Genomic DNA, 25,349 nt, shown 5'->3' with positions numbered 1-25,349 from the left:
AACTTTTGACTGGTACTATATATATATATATATATATATATATATATATATATATAGTTGAAGTCAGAAGTGTACATACACCTTAGCCAAATACATTTAAACTCAGTATTTCACAATTCCTGACATTTAATCCTAGTAAAAATTCCCTAAGGTCCGTTGGAATCACCACTTTATTTTAAGAATGTGAAATAAGAATAATAGTAGAGAGAATGATTTATTTCAGTGTTTATTTCTTTCATCACATTCTCAGTTGGTCAGAAGTTTACATATACTCAGTTAGTATTTGGTAGCATTGCCTTGAAATTGTTTAACTTGGGTCAAACGTTTTGGGTAGCCTTCCACAAGCTTCCCAAAATAAGTTGGGTGAATTTTGGCCCATTCCTCCTGACAGAGCTGGTGTAACTGAGTCAGGTTTGTAGGCCTCCTTGCTCGCATACGCTTTTTCAGTTCTGCCCACAAATTTTCTGTAGGGTTGGGGTCAGGGCTTTGTGATGGACACTTTTTGCCGTTGTCCATTTGGAAGACCCATTTGCAACCAAGCTTTAACTTCCTGACTGATGTCTTGAGATGTTGCTTCAATATATCCACATAATTCTCTTTCCACATGATGCCATCTATTTTGTGAAGTGCACCAGTCCCTCCTGCAGCAAAGCACCCCCACAACATGATGCTGCCACCCCCGTGCTTCACAGTTGGGATGGTGTTCTTTGGCTTGCACAGCCTCCCCCTTTCTCCACCAAAAATAACAATGGTCATTATGGCCAAACAGTTCTATTTTTGTTTCATCAGACCAGACCATGTGCAGTTGCAAACCGTAGTCTGGCTTTTTTATGGCGATTGATTTGCACTTTTCGCACCAAAGTACGTTCATCTCTAGGAGACAGAACGCATCTCCTTCCTGAGCGGTATGACGGCTGCGTGGTCCCATGGTGTTTACTAAAGTTTGTACAGATGAACGTGGTACCTTCAGGCCTTTGGAAATTGCTCCCAAGGATGATCCAGACTTGTGGAGGACTACAATGTTTTTTCTGAGGTCTTGGCTGATTTCTTTTGATTTTCCCATGATGTCAAGCAAAGAGGCACTGAGTTTGAAGGTAGGCCTTGAAATACATCCACAGGTCCACCTCCAATTCACCCAAATGATTTCAAATAGCCTATCAGAAGCTTCTAAAGCATGACGTCATTTTCTGGAATTTTCCAAGCTGTTTAAAGGCAGTGTCAACTTAGTGTATGTAAACTTCTGACCCACTGGAATTGTGATACAGTGAATTATAAGTGAAATAATCTGTCTGTAAACAATTGTTGGAAAAATAACTCGTGTCATGCACGAAGTAGATGCACTAACCGACTTGCCAAAACTATAGTTTGTTTACAAGAAATTTGTGGAGTGGTTGAAAAACAAGTTTTAATGGACTTCAACCGAAGTGTATATAAACTTATATATATATCCATTGATTATTGAAGAATATAACTTATAAATACCTCAGGAGCTTAGTTCAACTGTCAAACTCCATGAGATCCCCAAATATTAGCTTGTTTTACTCCAATGTTAGCAAACACTGTGCAGCCTCATAACTGTAACGGCGTTCGTCTGTTGAAGGAGAGTCGGACCGAAATGCAGCGTGGTGGTTACTCATGTCTTTTAATGAAGAATAGCGATACATGAAATAACTTATATATATATATATATATACACACACAAAACAACAAATGGAACGCAAAACCCTATTACAGCCTATCTGGTGAATACTACACAGAGACAGGAACAATCACCCACAAACACACAGTGAAACCCAGGCTACCTAAATATGGTTCCCAATCAGAGACAATGAGAATCACCTGACTCTGATTGAGAACCGCCTCAGGCAGCCAAGCCTATGCTAGACACACCCCTAATCAGCCACAATCCCAATGCCTACAAAAACCCCAATACGACAACACAATAAACCCATGTCACACCCTGGCTTGAACAAATAATTAAAGAAAACACAAAATACTAAGACCAATGCGTGACAATAACATGGTTTTAACAATCATTTTGATATCAAAGATGGTCAGTCCTTGCATCCGTAGCTCTGTCTATTCATCTGAGAGTGGTTACATTTCTCCAGGGCCATCCCTCAGCTTTTTACTAAAACAGAGGCGGGGTGTCTGTTTTGTTATTGTTTGGATTTGCCCTTTAAACAGCTGCATATTATCAATATATCAAAGTGTGACCAACAAAAAGGTAAACAATAGGCTTATAGCAAATGCAGCATATGGCATTCATTTTTCACAGTAGTGCTCAAAGCAGGCCATTCCATTTGCGCAGCATTTATTACCAACTCGAATCAATGAGCACAATCAGTCTTCCATGACAACATAATCATAAACAACAGAGTAGGGCTGGTTAATAAGTCCTTAGTTTTGGGGTTATGCTCAGGTAAAACCATTTGGCTGATCTATACTTCCATATTTCCAAGTCCTATTCTTGAAGATCAAGGGGTATAACATTTATTGGAATGACTGGAATTCTGATAGAATTGGTTTTTAATGTAAAGATATAATTTAATCGTATTATTATATGTGGTAGAACGTGATGGGTTAGAAGAAGCCTACACAACCAACCCATAAATTGCTATTTAACATCCATATATGGCCAGCTATGTAAACTTTAACAATGATTTATCCTGCAATAGATGTTGTTCAATTGGTAACATACATGTTTGTCTCCTAATGCCTCTTAAGGGGAAATAAATCTAAAAGTAACTGAATGTAATCAGATTATGTTACTGAGTTTGGGTAATCGAAAAGTTACGTTACTGATTACAATTTTGTACAAAGAACTAGTAACTAACTAATTACATTTAGAAAGCAACCTGCCCAGCCCTGTTGATATGTTTGCATTGTCTAGCTAGACTGCTAGAACGTTCCCATCTGATCTCGCCTCCTCCCGAACTGCCTTTCGTGAGATGTATTTCCATTTTTAGAGCGGTTCGTCGACGATCTTGTCAATATAGTAGATCATCTTTGTAGAAACTCACTTCGCTTGAGAACAGGAAGTTATACTCAGTTACTTCCGATTTGTCTGCGGTTGTTGTTTTTAAAATGGCGCCGTTGGACTTAGATAAGTATGTTGAGATTGCAAGACAGTGCAAATATTTACCAGAAAACGACCTAAAGGTGAACAAGAATTTACGTTTTATTCGTGTACTTAACCAATACCGTTATGTTAGTGCATTCGATCAGGCCAATAGCCATCTTATTGCTACATCAATATTCAGAGAAACGGAAGCAGCTAATTTAGGTAACGTCAGCTAGCAAGTAACTTTAACTTGCCTGTTTGTTAGTTGTGCACGTCACAAATGTTGGGGACAGACCTAGGGGGTAATCGAGGTAGAAGAGATGTTGTATATTCTCGCTAGTAGTTAACTAGCTAGACCTGTGATGGATATGCACCTTAGAGACTAACGTTATGTACTCCACACATTCAACTCTTACAACCACTCGTATTATAAACACACACGCAGTCAACCTTGCTGTTCAACCGTTACTACACAACTTGAACCCCTTTTTATAGTACGCGACATTCTGACGGCACTCACGGATGCGCCCGACTCTTGGTTGCAGTAAGGATGCCATCTGCGCACATTCAACAGCCTAGATTTACTTTATGACTTCTAAATAGAATAACTTTTTGGGGTTCTCATATGCTTACAATGATTCGATTCCTGCTTGATCAGTGGATAAGATTACATTTGGTTGTGATCTTTGCAAAGTAACTATTTTGGATGCAGCAGTTGTTAGCCAGAATGCTAACGCTCATTGACAGTCTGTAGCCGAAGATACATTTTACTGGTTGAAGTGTTTTAAAAATATAATACAGTTCATTTGCGATGATGACACAAACATTAAGCAGGACATTTATACAAGCCTTAAAATCCAATTATAATCCAAAAGTAGTTTGAAATGCACTCTTAACCAACATGTTAATGGAGGCTTTTTTTGCTGGCATTCTGTAAGAACTTCCATGTTCTGCCACCACCTTGCGTGCAGCGCCCTCTTACGGCAATGCTTGCAAACACAGAAACGTGTGACCAAGGCATTAGATTCCCACTTTATATTTCTAAATAGTCATACTTATAGCACATTCATTATCTATACAGTATATCCTATTATGTATATAATACAGTGCACTTTGACCTTTTTCCACATTTTGTTACGTTACAGCTTATTCTAAAATTGATTCCCCCCCCCTCATCATTCTACACACAATACCCCATTAATGACGAATATAAAAGTTTAAATTTCTGTAAATGTATTACAATTAAAATGAATCCCATTTCCATAAGTCATTAGGCTTGGCACACCTGCATTTGTGGAATTTTGCCCATTCTTCTCTGCAGATCCTATCAAGCTCTGTCAGGTTGGATGGGGAGCGTCGCTGCACAGCTCTTTTCAGGTCTCCACAGACATTTGTTCAGGATCAAGTAGGTGCCTTTTGGCAAGCTCCAAGCAGGTTGTCATGTGCCTTTTTACCGAGAGTGGTTTCCGTCTGGCCACTCTACCATAAAGGCCTTATTGGTGGAGTGCTGCAGAGATGGTTGTCCTTCTGGAAGGTTCTCCCATCTCCATAGAGGAACTCTGGAGCTCTGTTAGAGTGACCATCGGGTTCTCGGTCACCTCCCTTACCAAGGGCCTTCTCCCCCGATTGCTCAGTTTGGCTCAGTTTGCTCAGGTTAATGGAGGTCACTATGTTCTTGGGGACCTCCAATGCTGCAGAAATGTTTTGGTACCCTTCCCCAGATCTGTGCCTTGGCATAATCCTGTCTTGGAGCTCTCTGAAAAATTCCTTTGACCTCATGGCTTGTGGGACCTTTATATAGACAGGTGTGTACCTTTCAGAATCATGTCCAATCAATTGAATTTACCACAGGTGGACCCCAATCAAGTTGTAGAAACATCTCAAGGATGATCAATGGGTATTGTGCGTAGATTGATGAGGATTTTTATGTATGTAATCCATTTAATAATAAGGCTGTAGCGTAACAATGTAGAAAAAGGGAAGGGCTCTGAATACTTTCCCAATGCACTGTATCAGGCTATTATGCACACTAAGACCTCTTGTATTTTATTTTTGATTATATGCTTTTTCTATTGTTATTATTGTACTACAATGTTGAGTGAGCTAGCACACAAGCATTTTGCTACAACTTTTTATACCCGCTGTAAACTGTGTAGCTAATGTTCTGTGACATTTGACTTAAATAGCTAGCTGGCTTCATGGGGTGACGTTCACTCTAGAGCTAGTTAACAATGGTTTGTGAACTATCTAGGAAGGATATCAGCATGTGCATTATAACGAGTTTGCCAGTTTATAGGCCTAATAGTACTGTAGAGCTCATTTTACTTGCACACAATATAGCTGGGTCGCCCTGTCCCTAGGAGTCCACCACCCTGCAGAGCCCCAATCCAATACACCACACTCAGCTTTAGGATCTTAATGAATCATTCATTGGTTTTGAGTGTGTTAGGCCAAGGCCAGAGGGACAACCCACAGGACGTTAGATCCACCAGGGCCAGGACTGAGCAGCCCAGCAGCCTAAATCGGTATCTCCACTGACATGGACATGTTTTCAATACAGACTCCTTTAGTCGTACTGTATTCCTTGTAAGTCATCCAGACCTTATGACAGTTGCCTAGTATACCCTTAATCTTGTATTACATCTAGTGATACTTTTCTTGACATTGTGCGAGGATAACCAACCTTCCAATTAATGGCAATGCATTTCTTAGCTGCTATAAATGCTTGGTTACACAGTTTAAGATAAGTCTCCAGTATCAACATTTCCAAGCAAAAAAATAAATAGAGGGAGATGGGAGAATCTGTAGACATGCTGAGATAAAAGATCATTCTCTTTGCCAGAATTCAGCCAGCCTTCACAAGACCATAACATATGCAAATATGTCCCCTTTTGTGTTTACATCTCCAGCAGAGGAATGACATTTCTGACTGCATGTAATTCAGTTTCACTGGCATATATTACATTCTATGGATGGTCTTAAACTGCAGTAATCTATGCCTGAGATGAAGTGCACATGACTGTGCCTTCAAACAATTCTGTATACATTCATCATCTTCAATGGCTTCTTCCATATCTTCCTCACATAATGACCATCATTCCCAGATCCCAGACTGTAGCTTTAAGCTGCTGTCCTGTAGCTACTGTAGCTCTACCTATCTTCTCAAGATGGAACTTAGTATCATTCACTGGTAGTGTTAATATACTGCAAAATTCCCCTGAGCTCTGTAGACTGGTCTTCCCTGGCTGTCTGACCCTGCTGGAACCCCTGTCACCATCCGATCCTGCAAAGACATGATGAGCAGAATGTTGTGTACTAGAGGGCTGCATTCCTGCGGGTCCATAGAGATCAATGCGGTCTGCATCTTTCATGCTGGGAGCGGGTTTGAAAATATTTTTGTCCTACAGATTATTTGGAAACGTTCCTCTTTCTGCTTTGTATGCGTCAGCTGACTTATTGTGTTAAAAGCACATATTTTCCTCATTATTCACACACAGAATTCACAGCTTCAACTTCAGTAGCCTACCTCTCCTAGTTGGGCGTGAATGCGCCTAGTGTGTGTGGTCTCTTTGGAATAGAGCAAGCTGCTTGCATGGGCGGAGAATTATGTGGCAGTTAACTTGAGTAGGAATTTCTTAAATATGATTAGACTGTAGTTTATTACAGTGTCTGTAAATAGACTAAGTGCAATAATAAATTATGTAATCATTATTGAAAAGGCACAATGCGCACATAGGTTAGGCTACTGTGGTGAGTGAGCATTGCGCCTTTTCAATTTCAATAAGTATTGATAAGTTTTTGTCTCTGCCTGCAAATCGTCCTCATAAAATAATAATAATAATTAAATAGAGTAGGCTATAGCCTAGGCATGGGCGGAGAAGCATGGGGCAGTTATCTTTCCAATGAAATGTTCTTCTTAAATAGGCCTATGTAGAGCTGAAACGGTATGAACATTTCATATCACGATTATAGTGACAAATTATCACGGTATTCAGTATTATCGCGGTAATGTTGAAATGTTCAAAAAGTACTGAAACACACACTGAAATAATTTCACCAAGTTTTATATTGAAAACCAACAAACAAATAAAATTAGCAGCACTATGCACTTTTTGCAAAAACTAGAGGTCTACCGATTAATCGGAATGGCCGATTTAATTGGGGCCGATTTCAAGTTTTCATAACAATCTGAAATCTGTATTTTTGATATTATTTTTAAATATTTATTTATTTTACATTTACTTTTTTTATATACCTTTATTTAACTAGGCAAGTCAGTTAAGAACAAATTCTTATTTTCAATGACGGCCTAGGAACAGTGGGTTAACTGCCTCGTTCAGGGGCAGAACGCTAGCTAGCATTAAACTTATCTTTTAAAAAAACAATCAATCAATCATAATCACTAGTTAACTACATATGGTTGATGATATTATCTAGCATGTCCTGCGTTGCATATAATCTGACTGAGCATACAAGTCTGACTGAGCGGTGGTAGGCGGAAGCAGGCGCTTAAACATTCATTCAAACAGCACTTCCGTGCGTTTTGCCAGCAGCTCTCCATTGTGCATCAAGCATTGCGCTGTTTGACTTCAAGCCTATCAACTCCCGAGATGAGGCTGGTGTAACCAAAGAGAAATGGCTAGCTAGTTAGCGCACGCTAATAGCGTTTTAAACGTCAATCGCTCTGAGCCTTCTAGTAGTTGTTCCCCTTGCTCTGCGTGGGTAACGCTGCTTCGAGGGTGGCTGCTGTCGTTGTGTGGCTGGTTCGAGCCCAGGGAGGAGCGAGGAGAGGGACAGAAGCTATACTGTTACACTGGCAATACTAAAGTGCCTATAAGAACATCCAATAGTCAAAGGTTATTGAAATACAAATGGTATAGAGGGAAATAGTCCTATAATTCCTATAATAACTACAACCTAAAACTTCTTACCTGGGAATATTGAAGACTCATGTTAAAAGGAACCACCAGCTTTCAAGGCCTCCTGGACGCAGCTGTCAGCGTCAAGGCCTCGTGGACGCAGCTGTCAGCGTCAAGGCCTCGTGGACGCAGCCTCAGACTCATCAAAAAGCTCATTTTGAAGCGGGGGTCAATGAAACAAGCCATGTGCATGGCTCTCTTTGCCTTCTCTGTGTATCTGTTGTTAAGGTCTTCTCTCATTACCCTTTTCATCTCCTTGGTTGGCTCCGTATTCTTTTCCACAAGAACATCACAGGTGATGTGGTCCAGGACAGGCTTGTGTCGAAGGCAAGTGCATCTGTAAACTTGCTCAGAGGTTCAAGGAGCTGGCACAGTTGCTCCATGACACTTATGTCGGCGTCCTTGGGCATCAGATGCCATGTTCCTCTTTCTCCAGCCAGTGTCGCACAAACTGTCTGCTGGTGGCTGAGGAAACGCTCAAGCATCTTGTGTGTAGCTCCCCATCGGGTCACCACATCATGGATCAGAGCCTTCTGTGGCATGTTGAGGGCAGCTAGTTTTTCTCTCAGTTCTCGCCTTCCCCCTCCAGCTCCGTGAGAAGCCTTGGACCAGTTGACGGCAGGCCTTGACTGCTGTGTCAACTCTGAATTTTCAGAGCCTTTGAGATGGTCAGGTTCAAATGATGGCCAAAGCCACAGATCTGGGAACTCTTCAAAAGCCCTGATCATGTTTGTTGTGTTGTCTGTGGTTATGCAGACCAGGTCTTTCTTGTTGATCCCCAAATCTTCCAGCATAATCTCCAAAAACTCTCTCTTGTGAAAGGAGTGATCTTCTGGGAAGAACTGTGTTTCCAGGCAGTTTGATTCCAGTTGCCAGTCTGGGGTGAGGTAATGGATAGTGAAGCTGATGTAGGGTTGACCACCCCTGCTTTCACTGGTCCAGAGGTCAGTAGTTGCAGCCAAACCATGTGCCTTTGAGCCAAACTTTTTCCAACATTAGCTTTAACCTGGTTGTACAGATTTTGGATTTCAGTCTTCGAAAGTAATCTTTGTGATGTCACTTCGTAGTGAGGCACGGCAACCTTCATCAGCCTCAGCAAGCCAGGCCACTCAACAATATGAAATGGCATCATGTCCTTTGCAATGTAATATGAAAGGGCTGCAGTGAGGTCTTGAGCATGTTTTGATGTGGGTGCATAAGCAGCCTGCCTTTTTAAATGCTTCCTGGAGTGTCTTTCACAACTGTAGATGAGGAGCGACCAGTAGCATCAAATCAAAGTTTCAAATCAAATTAAAGTTTGTCACATGCTCTGAATACAGGTGTACAGTGAAATGTTTACTTACTTACTTACTTACTTAATAACCCTAACCAATAGTGCAAAAAAGGTGTTAGGTGAACAATAGGTAAGTAAAGAAATAAAACAACAGTAAAAAGACGGGCTACTGTAGCGAGGCTATAAAAGTAGTGAGGCTACATACATACAGACAGACACACCGGTTAGTCAGGCTGATTGAGGTAGTATGTAGATATGGTTAAAGTGACTATGCATATATGACAAACGGAGAGTAGCAGAGGTGTAAAAGAGGGGTTGGGGGGGGGGTCACATAATGCAAATTGTCCGGGTAACCATTTGATTACCTGTTCAGGAGTCTTATGGCTTGGGGGTTAAAAACTTTTGAGACACCTTTTTGTCCTAGACTTGGCACTCCGGTACCGCTTGCCATGCGGTAGTAGAGAGAACAGTCTATGACTGGGGTGGCTGGGGTCTTTGACAATTTTTAGGTCCTTCCTCTGACACCGCCTGGTGTAGAGGTCCTGGATGGCAGGCAGCTTAGCCCCAGTGATGTACTGGGCCGTACGCACTACCCTCTAGTGCCTTGCGGTCAGAGGCCGAGCAATTGCCGTACCAGGCAGTGATGCAACCGGTCAGGATGCTCTCTGTTGCAGCTGTATAACCTTTTGAGGATCTCAGGACCCATGCCAGATCTTTATATTTTCTTGGGGTGGAAATAGGCTTTGTCGTGCCCTCTTCAAGACTGTCTTGGTGTGTTTGGACAATTCTAGTTTGTTGGTGATGTGGACACCAAGGAACTTGAAGCTCTCAACCTGCTCCACTACAGCCCCGTCGATGAGAATGGCAGCGTGCTCGGTCCTCCTTTTCCTGTAGTCCACAATCATCTCCTTAGTCTTGGTTACGTTGAGGGATAGGTTGTTATTCTGGCACCACCCGGCCAGGTCTCTGACCTCCTCGCTATAGGCTGTCTCGTCATTGTCGGTGATCAGTCCTACCACTGTTGTGTCGTCTGCTAACTGAATGAGGGTATTGGAGTCATGCCTGGCCATGCAGTTGTGGGTGAACAGGGAGTACAGGAGGGGACTGAGCACTCACCCCTGTGGAGCTCCAGTGTTGAGAATCAGCGTGGCAGACGTGTTGCTACCTACCCTCACTGCCTGGGGGTGGCCCGTCAGGAAGTCCAGTTGCAGAGGGAGGTGTTTAGTCCCAGGATCCTTAGCTTAGTGATGAGCTTTGAGGGTACTATGGTGTTGAACGCTGAGCTGTAGTCAATAAATAGCATGTTCCTTTTGTCCTGGTGGGAAAGGGCAGTGTGGAGTGCAATAGAGATTGCATCATCCGTGGCTCTGTTTGGGCGGTATGCAAATTGGAGTGGGTCTAGGGTTTCTGGGATAATGGTGTTGGGAGCCATAAACATTACAATTGGTCCTTTTTTTTTTGCTCTTCGCAATGCTTCAAGCAGTACCTATAAGAACATCCAATAGTCAATGGTATATGAAATACAAATGGTATAGAGAGAAATAGTCCTATAATAACTACAACCTAAAACCTTTTACCTGGGAATATTGAAGACCCAAGTTAAAAGGAACCACCAGCTTTCATATGTTCTCATGTTCTGAGCAAGGAACTTAAACGTTAGCTTTCTTACATGGCACATATTGCACTTTTACTTTCGCATGATTTAATTGAGACAATTGATTTTATTGATGTATTATATTAAGATAAATAAGTGTTCATTCAGTATTGTTGTAATTGTTATTTTTACAAAAAATGTGTGTGTGTGTATATAAAAATTGTTTGATTAATCGGTATTGGCGTTGAAAAATCATAATCAGTTCGAACCACTTTGGATGCAGGTTGCCATCTTTCTGGTCGGATATAATGTTAACTTTCACTGCTATGCGGATGACACACAGCTGTACATTTCAATGAAACATGGTGAAGCCCCAAAATTGCCCTCGCTAGAAGCATGTGTTTCAGACATAAGAAAGTGGATGGCTCCAAACTTTCTACTTTTAAACTCGGACAAAACAGAGATGCTTGTTCTAGGTCCCAAGAAACAAAGAGATCTTCTGTTGAATCTGACAATTAATCTTAATGGCTGTACAGTCGTCTCAAATAAAACTGTGAAGGACCTCGGCGTTACTCTGGACCCTGATCTCTCTTTTGAAGAACATATCAAGACCATTTCAAGGACCGCTTTTTTCCATCTACGTAACATTGCAAAAATCAGAAACTTTCTGTCCAAAAATGATGCAGAAAAATTAATCCATGCTTTTGTCACTTCTAGGTTAGACTACTGCAATGCTCTACTTTCCGGCTACCCGGATAAAGCACTAAATAAACTTCAGTTAGTGCTAAATACGGCTGCTAGAATCCTGACTAGAACCAAAAAAGTTGATAATATTACTCCAGTGCTAGCCTCCCTACACTGGCTTCCTGTCAAAGCAAGGTCTGATTTCAACGTTTTACTGCTAACCTAGAAAGCATTACATGGGTTTGCTCCTACTTATATCTCTCTGATTTGGTCCTGCCGTACATACCTACACGTACGCTACGGTCACAAGACGCAGGCCTCCTAATTGTCCCTAGAATTTCTAAACAAACAGCTGGAGGCAGGGCTTTCTCCTATAGAGCTCCATTTTTATGGAACGGTCTGCCTACCCATGTCAGAGACGCAAACTCGGTCTCAACCTTTAAGTCTTTACTGAAGACTCATCTCTTCAGTGGGTCATATGATTGATTGTAGTCGTGGCGGAGATCTTTGTGGGCTATACTCAGCCTTGTCTCAGGATGGTAAGTTGGTGGTTGAAGATATCCCTCTAGTGGTGTGGGGGCTGTGCTTTGGCAAAGTGGGTGGGGTTATATCCTTCCTGTTTGGCCCTGTCCGGGGGTGTCCTCAGATGGGGCCACAGTGTCTCCTGACCCCTCCTGTCTCAGCCTCCAGTATTTATGCTGCAGTAGTTTGTGTCGGAGGGGCTAGGGTCAGTTTGTTATATCTGGAGTACTTGTCCTGTCCTATTCGGTGTCCTGTGTGAATTTAAGTGTGCTCTCTCTAATTCTCTTTCTCGGAGGACCTGAGCCCTAGGACCATGCCTCAGGACTACCTGACACAATGACTCCTTGCTGTCCCCAGTCCACCTGGCCGTGCTGCTGCTCCAGTTTCAACTGTTCTGCCTTATTATTATTATTATTATTATTATTGGACCATGCTGGTCATTTATTAACATTTGAACATCTTGGCCATGTTCTGTTATAATCTCCACCCGGCACAGCCAGAAGAAGACTGGCCACCCCACATAGCCTGGTTCCTCTCTAGGTTTCTTCCTAGGTTTTGGCCTTTCTAGGGAGTTTTTCCTAGCCACCGTGCTTCTACACCTGCATTGCTTGCTGTTTGGGGTTTTAGGCTGGGTTTCTGTACAGCACTTTGAGATATCAGCTGATGTACAAAGGGCTATATAAATACATTTGATATGTTAATTCTTAAACCATTTTAAACAGTTTGTTCAAAAAGGCGGTTTGTGAGGTTGAAACGCTCTCTGACCTCAGTGAAGGGGTTGGTGACTACTTAATTGTACAAGGTTATAGAAACCATTTCCTCTTGAGTTTCTAAAATCACATCCCTCTATTAACAAAAACACACATTTTTCATATTCCATACACAACGCATGGACACTTCACACATACAGTGGGGCAAAAAAGTATTTAGTCAGCCACCAATTGTGCAAGTTCTCCCACTTAAAAAGATGAGGCCTGTAATTTTCATCATAGGTACTCTTCAACTATTATTACTATTTGCCCCACTGTATGTGTATACTTTTCAAGTTACAGAAGTTATAACATTTTTAATGACAAAACAAAATAACAGCCGAAATTACATTCTTTAGATCGCCTTAGAACATGGGAATGGTCTATGTTTGAAGTTCTATTCCAGTATTCATCGTTGCAAAGCTGATCTAATCTATTTGGATCCTTACAGGCCAGTCATGATACAGTACACCAACTTGCGAAAGCCAGCCAAGTTAATTTACTTCTGAAACGGAACAAAACAAAGGCTACAAAACATTTCCATACAAACAACAGCTATTAGTAGTACTATCAATAATAGCCAATACACAGTTTTGTTTTTTTCCTGTGAAGTTAAACAGCAGTTCACCTTGCCAGCAACATCAGTCAACTAAAGAGTAGCCAGTTTCTGCTCTGCTTGCTTTTATACAACTCAGCGAAGGAGCGCAACACGCATACATACATACATACATGCATACATACATGCATGCATGCATGCATACATGCATGCATGCATACACACTGAACTATCCTCAACTCTCCCGTACTGGTTTAGTCAGCGTTCACACAGTTCAGCATTCACACAGCCTGTCAGCCCTTTCTGTGGTGTCCCTGCTGTCCTAAATCCAGCCGGCTGAACACTCGGATGTGCCTGCATGGTCCTAAAGCACACCATTGCTGCTATTTGTATCACATTGCAATGATAAAACTGGGGGTGGACAAAAATGCAATTTCAGATTGTGGGGGGTGCATGACCCCTGTCCCCAATGAAAGTTGTGCCCCTGATCAAAAATATTTCACAGCTGTTTAGCTGGTACAATGAATCTCTACACACTATACTAGCTTATTTTGTCTCACACACTAAAATTAGGCTAACTATTAGTTTTAGTAACCAGGAAATGGCGGAGCAATTTCTGCATTCTGCAATTTTAATTTGAAGTTCCTGTTCTTTTTCAGACTTCTCACAAAAACAAGCTGTGAAATGTCAACGGCGCCCTGACGGGCTGATTACACCACTTGTGTTGGGTGCGCGAGCATTGCAAAATAAATTCCGAAACCTATATTATTAAATTATTGCACCCACACTGCTCGTGCATGCCAACGAGCGTCTGCGTTGCCAAGGGCTAAAATAGAAGTCAGTCCTATTTCTGACGCAGATTGCGGTGCAAGTCCTGCCTCTCCCATCTCCTCATTGGTTTATAGAAGCAGGTACCCACGTGCCATCTCGTCATTGGTTATACCCACGTGGGTGACTGAAAGACGAACTAGGTCGGTGGCGGTAATGCACCTAATTTATGAAAGTTGCCAGTCGCAATTTAAAGTCAAGAGAAGAAAAGGTCTGGAAGGAGAAGAGATGACTAGAAACTATTCGGTTGACCGTTTTATATGTGAATTAATTGGTGGTGTAGAGGACCTTGTGCATTTCAGGTACAATTACAACTCAATGTTTATATCCCAGGACAAATTAGCTAGCAAGTGCAAGCTAGCTAAATTGCCCTACATGTTTAATGCTTTTAGACCTGTCCCCAAATTAATATAATTGGTTCAGAGTTTGTTTTTATATTTTAACCTGCGTGTCGTTATCGCGTTTGGTGTGGGGGGACAAAATACATTTATGCACGATGGCGCATGCGCGCAGCCAGTTTGGGTTCCGTGTGAGCGTGTACTGCAAGCTTTTTATTTTTCAAAGCCTTTTACATTTAATTCTGCTCATGTCATGCTAATGTAGCTATTTGTGACCCGCGGAAACAACTTAGAAGACGAGACGACCACAAAATCCTCAAAAGTTTTGCAAAAGAAAGCTGCACTGCTCTGACAACAGAGCTCAATGTTTTATTATCTGATGTTTATGCTACGAAATCTGACTTTTTAACGATATATTAAAGACCCCACTGAATGATTCAGAACATGAACAATCATATTTGTCTTGGTAATGTGTATATTAGGAAACAAGTAAGTAAAAAGTCATCACCAAAATGCGTTTTCACCCACTCTAGGCAGAGGGGGACACACTCTACAACCCTCAAACTCAACTCTGGACATCGAAGCCAGTTCCACTGTGTTTTTTTTATTGTTCCTCTCTAATCAGGGACTGATTTTAGACCAGATAGAACAGAAAACCAGCAGGCTTCGGGCCTCGTGGCGTAAGAGTTAAATACCTTTGCCCTGCAACATTATTTCAATTTTGATACCTCTAACGTTAACAAATTCAAATATGGTTGTGTCAAAATATTAGTAGGCCCAACGTGCAAGTGTTATTTGGCAGCCTGATTAATTTTGTCATGTGTCTCACCCCTTACAGAGATTATGTGACTACGTATGTGATTTGCTGCTCGAGGAATCAAATGTTCAACCAGTATCCACTCCCGTCACTGTTTGTGGAGACATTCATGGCCAGGTATTATCTCATTTTCTTTTTGATACCTTTCCCAAATGCCTTTGTTCTCTTACTATGTGCATTTTAAACATCTCCATTTTTATGGTAGTATGTTCCACTTGCCGTGAATGTGAAATTGTCTTTCTGATCCCTGTCTCCAGTTTTATGACCTATGTGAACTCTTCAGAACTGGCGGACAAGTTCCAGACACAAACTACATTTTTATGGTAAGAAGTTGTATTCTATTATTTTTTAAACTGTTCTGTAGGATAATATTGAGTATGGTAAGAAATCAAATGTTATTTGTCATGTACACATGGTTAGCAGATGTTAATGCGAGTGTAGCGAAATGCTTGTGCTTCTAGTTTACCTATGCAAAGTCACTTTGCCCCCACCTACATGTACAGATCATCTCAACTAGCCTGTACCCCTGCACACTGACCCGGTACCGGTGCCCCCTGTGTATATAGCCTCGTTATTGTTACTTTTTATTTTAGCTTTCTTGGTAAATATTTTCTTCTTCTTGAACTGCACTGTTGGTTAAGGGCTTGTAAGTAAGCATTTCACAGTAAAGTCTAGACTTGTTGTAGTCATATCATGTGGCAAATAAAGTTTGATATGAGAAATGTAACACATGTAAACATTATAAATAAAATACAGTATATACATGTGATATGAATAATGTAAGATATGTAAACATTAATAAAGTGGCATTGTATGAAGTGACTAGTGATCCATTTATTAAAGTGGCCAGTGATTGGGTCTCAATGTAGGCAGCAGCCTCTCTGAGTTAGTGATTGCTGTTTAGAAACTGGATGACTTGAGATTGATCTGAACCCTGGTCAGTGACGGTCTCTGTTTCCTCAGGGAGACTTTGTGGACAGGGGATACTACAGCTTGGAGACGTTCACGTACCTGCTAGCCTTAAAAGCCAAGTGGCCGGACCGCATCACGCTTCTACGAGGAAATCATGAAAGCAGGCAGATCACACAGGTGTACGGCTTTTACGGTGAGCAACATGCCTAGATGGGGCACATCAACTCTACAACACATAAGACCATATGTATACTTCTAGGGTCTCGTGCCCTAGTTATTGTGACTGCTAACTTACTGGTTCTAACTAAATGAACAAACAAATAAGTCATTTATAAGTTGACTTTCTTGGCTTATTCCTTTAAGCCCCTAGTGGCACGAAGGGCCTCGAGTGCATCTCCAGCAGACTCTGTTCGGAGGGGTTTTCTTGACCTCATTCCAGGTGGTTCCTGCCTTCTTTGTCTCCTCCTCATTTGGCCCGCATGCCCAGTGTCGCCCTAGATCATGTGAACCGTGACGTCAGGGTACTGGCTACAATTTTGTTGTGCATCCCCCCCACACATCCTCCAGTCTCCAGAAGCAGGCAATCTGAGTGGTTCCTATGTCGAAGATCCAGGACGGCTGGTACTGCCGGTATTTCCTGGTTCCGAAAACGGTCTGGACCCTATTTTAGACCTACGTGCCCTCAACAAGCACCTCTGTCTACAGACTAAGAATGCTCACGAGCTGCTGGCTAATTACAGCTGATTGGCTGGTGGAAGCGGAGTCGAGGGGGCAACACACATCCATGCTAATGTTCCGTATTCAGTCTCAAAGCTGTCTGACTCCATCTCAGCGCATTCCTTTTCTGGGTCTCGAGCAAGACTCACTCACGTATCACGCTTTTCTAGCCACGCGGAGGGTATTCGGTTCCCGGCTCTGCTTAGCCCAGGGGTTCCTCATGTTTTTGGCCCACGACCCCATTTTCATATCTGAAAGTTCTATTGCGGCCCCACCTATGTGAAAACAATTATGTAATTAACAGCCAATGTAAAAAAAAATATTTGCCGCTATGGCAGTCAATTGGAACGCATTCTAACAGTATTTCTGATTGTCTTCACCATCACATACTTTTTAATGTTTGGCAGTCAATTGGAACGCATTCTAACAGTATTTCTGATTGTCTTCACCATCACATACTTTTTAATGTTTGGCAGTCAATTGGAACGCATTCTAACAGTATTTCTGATTGTCTTCACCATCACATACTTTTTAATGTTTGGCAGTCAATTGGAACGCATTCTAACAGTATTTCTGATTGTCTTCACCATCACATACTTTTTAATGTTTGGCAGTCAATTGGAACGCATTCTAACAGTATTTCTGATTGTCTTCACCATCACATACTTTTTAATGTTTGGCAGTCAATTGCAAATGAGTCTGAAATAAAGTCTCTTATATCACCACCCCTAATGAGATGGGTGTGCTTTGATGCATGTCGTGTCAGAGCTTCTCAAAGTCGGTGGGCATGGTCGTCGGTGGGCATGGTCGTCGGTGGGCATGGTCGTCGGTGGGCATGGTCGTCGGTGGGCATGGTCGTCGGTGGGCATGGTCGTCGGTGGGCATGGTCGTCGGTGGGCATGGTCGTCGGTGGGCATGGTCGCCGGTGGGCATGGTCGACGGTGGGCATGGTCGACGGTGGGCATGGCATTTTTTCCATTCATTTATTTTCTTTCACATCCATTGTGAATGACAACAGTTCCTCTCTCAATGTGAAAAATCTTTCCAACTCTCCCCCTCGATAACCACCAAGTGTCTGTGTGAAATTGAATATTGTCATGCTCTGAACCTATATCTCCACATAGTTATGCGAACAGGTGTGCACGAAGTGGCTGTGGTTTGATGTAGTTCACTATTGAAGTTAACTGCTGCTGTATACTGTATCTCTGAGTTCTGTGCTCTGCTCATTTGCCACTAGTTGCTCTTGGTGTATCATACAATGCATCCATATGGTAGAGGGAGACTCATTCATAACTAGAGTGCAGAGGTCTGGCTGCTGTCCCGGGATAGATGGAACCCCATCTGTGCAAAAGCCCAACATTCGATCCCATATGGAATCTGTTTTATGTCTATATACCATGCATTCGGAAACGATTCAGACCCCTTCCTTCCACAACTTATTACGTTACAGCCTTATTCTAAAACGGGGGTGTGATTTATGAACCACTGAAACACCTGTTTAGCCCCGCACCACTTGTTCCTGTGCTTGGTGAAGAGTGGTGTTAAATTGAAGGAATGAATCTGAGCCTCATGCTTATCACCTGTGGAAGGTTGGGCTTCCAGCGAGGCGTGGATTTCGTGGCCTTGGCAAGTGTGATTTTTAGACCCTTCAACCGAAGTCGCGAGATTGCGACTCCTCTTAGTATGTTGTACCTAATTTCCCTCCTTCAGGGAACAGTAATTATAGTTAGAACATTACGTTTTGGATATCTCTGCAGAGGTTCTGTTTCAGCTACCTCCTTTCCTCTATAAGAATCCAGGTTGCATCTGAGAGCCACTCTTTCCGATTGTTTTCCTTACCGCCCGTGGACGTACAGCCCAACTTTCTGACCAGGTGTTGTTAACATGGTCCACTGCTCGTCTAGTGTGTTTTTCCTCAGTGAAGTGTGAGATGGTGCTGAATCTGTTCTGCAGCGTGACAGCTTATGTCTCCTACATCGGTTGTGTTCTGAGGCTCTGGGTATTGAACTTGTGATGTGGTTTTTTACTTGGCATCTTTTTAAGGCTCTCGGCTTGGTTTTGAGGGTTCCCACGACCAGGTGGTGGTCGGAGGCAATGTCAGTGCCTCTCCTAACCCTGAAGTCAAGTAAGCTCCTTCTTAATTTGCCCTCTGGTGATATTATCGAGTCCCAGGTTGCTTTATGGATTCTCTCTTGGGAAAGATGCGCTCTCCTACAACTAGGTTGTTTTTTGGCACAGATGTGAATAGCTCTCCCCCACAAGGGGACCATTTTGTCTGACCAAGGCCATGAACGCCCATTATGGTGTCTTTACCTGTGCTGTCTGAACCTATCTTGAGTGTTGCATCATAAACTGCTTGTAGATTCTCGTAATAGAGTTGTTTTGATTCCTCCACTGCATTGTTTATAGGTGTGTAGCATTGGACAATGGTGACTTTCCTGGCTTTGTAGTTAAACCTTGCTGTGAGGGTCCTTGTTGAAACTGCCTCCCATTATGTGTGGTCTTCATTCTCGTGTCCTGAATAGGCAATCACTTCCCGTTTTGATAGTGTGGTCAAACCTGCACCATTCCAGCAAGCTTCAGCTAGTTGTTGTATTCTTTTATAACTTGGACTTCTTGTGCTGCTTTTCCTGCTTAGTACTAACATTGTACAGACATTCCAGGTCCCAAGTTGGATTGAGGTCTTGGTTGTAAGAAGATTTTTTTCACAGGCTGGTTTCCCCGAATGCTTTCACCAGTCTACTTCATTAGTCCCCTCGGGAAGGTGCGGGCTCCATTTCTGCTCATTTGCATTATTAGGTTTCTTTAACAGCATTTTGTTCTAACCAACAGGGTTATTAGCCCCGCCCACAACCCCCAACCTGAACCATTTATAGGTTACTACTGTGTAATTATGTTATTAGCCCTGCCCACAACCCCCAACCTGAACCATTTATAGGTTACTACTGTGTAATTATGTTATTAGCCCTGCCCACAACCCCAACCTGAACCATTTATAGGTTACTACTGTGTAATTATGTTATTAGCCCTGCCCACAACCCCCAACCTGAACCATTTATAGGTTACTACTGTGTAATTATGTTATTAGCCCTGCCCACAACCCCCAACCTGAAGAGCCATTTATAGGTTACTACTGTGTAATTATGTTATTAGCCCTGCCCACAACCCCCAACCTGAACCATTTATAGGTTACTACTGTGTAATTATGTTATTAGCCCTGCCCACAACCCCAACCTGAACCATTTATAGGTTACTACTGTGTAATTATGTTATTATCCCTGCCCACAACCCCCAACCTGAGCCATTTATAGGTTACTACTGTGTAATTATGTTATTAGCCCTGCCCACAACCCCAACCTGAACCATTTATAGGTTACTACTGTGTAATTATGTTATTAGCCCTGCCCACAACCCCAACCTGAACCATTTATAGGTTACTACTGTGTAATTATGTTATTAGCCCTGCCCACAACCCCCAACCTGAGCCATTTATAGGTTACTACTGTGTAATTATGTTATTAGCCCTGCCCACAACCCCCAACCTGAGCCATTTATAGGTTACTACTGTGTAATTATGTTATTAGCCCTGCCCACAACCCCAACCTGAACCATTTATAGGTTACTACTGTGTAATTATGTTATTAGCCCTGCCCACAACCCCCAACCTGAACCATTTATAGGTTACTACTGTGTAATTATGTTATTAGCCCTGCCCACAACCCCCAACCTGAACCATTTATAGGTTACTACTGTGTAATTATGTTTTTAGCCCTGCCCACAACCCCCAACCTGAACCATTTATAGGTTACTACTGTGTAATTATGTTATTAGCCCTGCCCACAACCCCCCAACCTGAACCATTTATAGGTTACTACTGTGTAATTATGTTATTAGCCCTGCCCACAACCCCCAACCTGAACCATTTATAGGTTACTACTGTGTAATTATGTTATTAGCCCTGCCCACAACCCCAACCTGAACCATTTATAGGTTACTACTGTGTAATTATGTTATTAGCCCTGCCCACAACCCCCAACCTGAACCATTTATAGGTTACTACTGTGTAATTATGTTATTAGCCCTGCGCACAACCCCAACCTGAAGAGCCATTTATAGGTTACTACTGTGTAATTATGTTATTAGCCCTGCCCACAACCCCAACCTGAAGAACCATTTATAGGTTACTACTGTGTAATTATGTTATTAGCCCTGCCCACAACCCCCAACCTGAACCATTTATAGGTTACTACTGTGTAATTATGTTATTAGCCCTGCCCACAACCCCCAACCTGAACCATTTATAGGTTACTACTGTGTAATTATGTTATTAGCCCTGCCCACAACCCCCAACCTGAACCATTTATAGGTTACTACTGTGTAATTATGTTATTAGCCCTGCCCACAACCCCCAACCTGAAGAACCATTTATAGGTTACTACTGTGTAATTATGTTATTAGCCCTGCCCACAACCCCCAACCTGAAGAACCATTTATAGGTTACTACTGTGTAATTATGTTATTAGCCCTGCCCACAACCCCCAACCTGAAGAACCATTTATAGGTTACTACTGTGTAATTATGTTATTAGCCCTGCCCACAACCCCCAACCTGAAGAACCATTTATAGGTTACTACTGTGTAATTATGTTATTAGCCCTGCCCACAACCCCCAACCTGAAGAACCATTTATAGGTTACTACTGTGTAATTATGTTATTAGCCCTGCCCACAACCCCCAACCTGAAGAACCATTTATAGGTTACTACGGTGTAATTATGTTATTAGCCCTGCCCACAACCCCCAACCTGAACCATTTATAGGTTACTACTGTGTAATTATGTTATTAGCCCTGCCCACAACCCCCAACCTGAACCATTTATAGGTTACTACTGTGTAATTATGTTATTAGCCCTGCCCACAACCCCCAACCTGAACCATTTATAGGTTACTACTGTGTAATTATGTTATTAGCCCTGCCCACAACCCCAACCTGAACCATTTATAGGTTACTACTGTGTAATTATGTTATTAGCCCTGCCCACAACCCCCAACCTGAACCATTTATAGGTTACTACTGTGTAATTATATTAGCCCTGCACACAACCCCCAACCTGAAGAGCCATTTATAGGTTACTACTGTGTAATTATGTTATTAGCCCTGCCCACAACCCCCACCTGAACCATTTATAGGTTACTACTGTGTAATTATGTTATTAGCCCTGCCCACAACCCCCAACCTGAAGAGCCATTTATAGGTTACTACTGTGTAATTATGTTATTAGCCCTGCCCACAACCCCCAACCTGAAGAGCCATTTATAGGTTACTACTGTGTAATTATGTTATTAGCCCTGCCCACAACCCCCAACCTGAAGAGCCATTTATAGGTTACTACTGTGTAATTATGTTATTAGCCCTGCCCACAACCCCCAACCTGAAGAGCCATTTATAGGTTACTACTGTGTAATTATGTTATTAGCCCTGCCCACAACCCCAACCTGAAGAACCATTTATAGGTTACTACTGTGTAATTATGTTATTAGCCCTGCCCACAACCCCCAACCTGAAGAGCCATTTATAGGTTACTACTGTGTAATTATGTTATTAGCCCTGCCCACAACCCCCAACCTGAAGAGCCATTTATAGGTTACTACTGTGTAATTATGTTATTAGCCCTGCCCACAACCCCCAACCTGAAGAGCCATTTATAGGTTACTACTGTGTAATTATGTTATTAGCCCTGCCCACAACCCCAACCTGAAGAACCATTTATAGGTTACTACTGTGTAATTATGTTATTAGCCCTGCCCACAACCCCCAACCTGAAGAGCCATTTATAGGTTACTACTGTGTAATTATGTTATTAGCCCTGCCCACAACCCCCAACCTGAAGAACCATTTATAGGTTACTACTGTGTAATTGTGTTATTAGCCCTGCGCACAACCTCCAACCTGAAGAGCCATTTATAGGTTACTACTGTGTAATTATGTTATTAGCCCTGCGCACAACCCCCAACCTGAAGAGCCATTTATAGGTTACTACTGTGTAATTATGTTATTAGCCCTGCGCACAACCCCCAACCTGAAGAGCCATTTATAGGTTACTACTGTGTAATTATATTATTAGCCCTGCCCACAACCCCAACCTGAAGAGCCATTTATAGGTTACTACTGTGTAATTATGTTATTAGCCCTGCCCACAACCCCCAACCTGAAGAGCCATTTATAGGTTACTACTGTGTAATTATGTTATTAGCCCTGCGCACAACCCCCAACCTGAAGAACCATTTATAGGTTACTACTGTGTAATTATGTTATTAGCCCTGCGCACAACCCCCAACCTGAAGAGCCATTTATAGGTTACTACTGTGTAATTATGTTATTAGCCCTGCGCACAACCCCAACCTGAAGAACCATTTATAGGTTACTACTGTGTAATTATGTTATTAGCCCTGCCCACAACCCCCAACCTGAAGAGCCATTTATAGGTTACTACTGTGTAATTATGTTATTAGCCCTGCGCACAACCCCAACCTGAAGAACCATTTATAGGTTACTACTGTGTAATTATGTTATTAGCCCTGCCCACAACCCCAACCTGAAGAGCCATTTATAGGTTACTACTGTGTAATTATGTTATTAGCCCTGCCCACAACCCCAACCTGAAGAGCCATTTATAGGTTACTACTGTGTAATTATATTAGCCCTGCGCACAACCCCCAACCTGAAGAGCCATTTATAGGTTACTACTGTGTAATTATGTTATTAGCCCTGCCCACAACCCCAACCTGAAGAGCCATTTATAGGTTACTACTGTGTAATTATGTTATTAGCCCTGCCCACAACCCCCAACCTGAAGAGCCATTTATAGGTTACTACTGTGTAATTATGTTATTAGCCCTGCCCACAACCCCCAACCTGAAGAGCCATTTATAGGTTACTACTGTGTAATTATGTTATTAGCCCTGCCCACAACCCCAACCTGAAGAGCCATTTATAGGTTACTACTGTGTAATTATGTTATTAGCCCTGCACACAACCCCCAACCTGAAGAGCCATTTATAGGTTACTACTGTGTAATTATGTTATTAGCCCTGCCCACAACCCCCACCTGAACCATTTATAGGTTACTACTGTGTAATTATGTTATTAGCCCTGCCCACAACCCCCAACCTGAAGAGCCATTTATAGGTTACTACTGTGTAATTATGTTATTAGCCCTGCCCACAACCCCCAACCTGAAGAGCCATTTATAGGTTACTACTGTGTAATTATGTTATTAGCCCTGCCCACAACCCCCAACCTGAAGAGCCATTTATAGGTTACTACTGTGTAATTATGTTATTAGCCCTGCCCACAACCCCCAACCTGAAGAGCCATTTATAGGTTACTACTGTGTAATTATGTTATTAGCCCTGCCCACAACCCCAACCTGAAGAACCATTTATAGGTTACTACTGTGTAATTATGTTATTAGCCCTGCCCACAACCCCAACCTGAAGAACCATTTATAGGTTACTACTGTGTAATTATGTTATTAGCCCTGCCCACAACCCCCAACCTGAAGAGCCATTTATAGGTTACTACTGTGTAATTATGTTATTAGCCCTGCCCACAACCCCCAACCTGAAGAACCATTTATAGGTTACTACTGTGTAATTGTGTTATTAGCCCTGCGCACAACCTCCAACCTGAAGAGCCATTTATAGGTTACTACTGTGTAATTATGTTATTAGCCCTGCGCACAACCCCCAACCTGAAGAGCCATTTATAGGTTACTACTGTGTAATTATGTTATTAGCCCTGCGCACAACCCCCAACCTGAAGAGCCATTTATAGGTTACTACTGTGTAATTATATTATTAGCCCTGCCCACAACCCCAACCTGAAGAGCCATTTATAGGTTACTACTGTGTAATTATGTTATTAGCCCTGCCCACAACCCCCAACCTGAAGAGCCATTTATAGGTTACTACTGTGTAATTATATTAGCCCTGCGCACAACCCCCAACCTGAAGAGCCATTTATAGGTTACTACTGTGTAATTATGTTATTAGCCCTGCCCACAACCCCAACCTGAAGAGCCATTTATAGGTTACTACTGTGTAATTATGTTATTAGCCCTGCCCACAACCCCAACCTGAAGAGCCATTTATAGGTTACTACTGTGTAATTATGTTATTAGCCCTGCCCACAACCCCCAACCTGAAGAGCCATTTATAGGTTACTACTGTGTAATTATGTTATTAGCCCTGCCCACAACCCCAACCTGAAGAGCCATTTATAGGTTACTACTGTGTAATTATGTTATTAGCCCTGCCCACAACCCCCAACCTGAAGAGCCATTTATAGGTTACTACTGTGTAATTATGTTATTAGC

General features: G+C 42.3%; 1 protein-coding gene across 1 annotated transcript in view; it reads left to right on the top strand.

Moving 5' to 3' along the window:
• The first annotated feature begins 3,032 nt into the window (after nucleotides 1-3,032).
• LOC109873838 (serine/threonine-protein phosphatase 6 catalytic subunit) overlaps nucleotides 3,033-25,349 on the top strand; it is a 35,153-nt gene continuing 12,836 nt past the window's right edge. The window contains exons 1-4 of the mRNA XM_020465566.2: nucleotides 3,033-3,162; nucleotides 15,366-15,461; nucleotides 15,602-15,667; nucleotides 16,308-16,449. Of these exons, the coding sequence (XP_020321155.1) occupies nucleotides 3,088-3,162; nucleotides 15,366-15,461; nucleotides 15,602-15,667; nucleotides 16,308-16,449 (379 nt within the window). The 5' untranslated portion in view covers nucleotides 3,033-3,087. The remainder of the gene's footprint in view (nucleotides 3,163-15,365; nucleotides 15,462-15,601; nucleotides 15,668-16,307; nucleotides 16,450-25,349) is intronic.

The sequence above is a fragment of the Oncorhynchus kisutch genome, linkage group LG29 (genome assembly GCF_002021735.2).
Source record: "Oncorhynchus kisutch isolate 150728-3 linkage group LG29, Okis_V2, whole genome shotgun sequence".
Taxonomy (NCBI): domain Eukaryota; kingdom Metazoa; phylum Chordata; class Actinopteri; order Salmoniformes; family Salmonidae; genus Oncorhynchus; species Oncorhynchus kisutch.
This window is presented reverse-complemented; position numbering and strand designations above follow the sequence as displayed.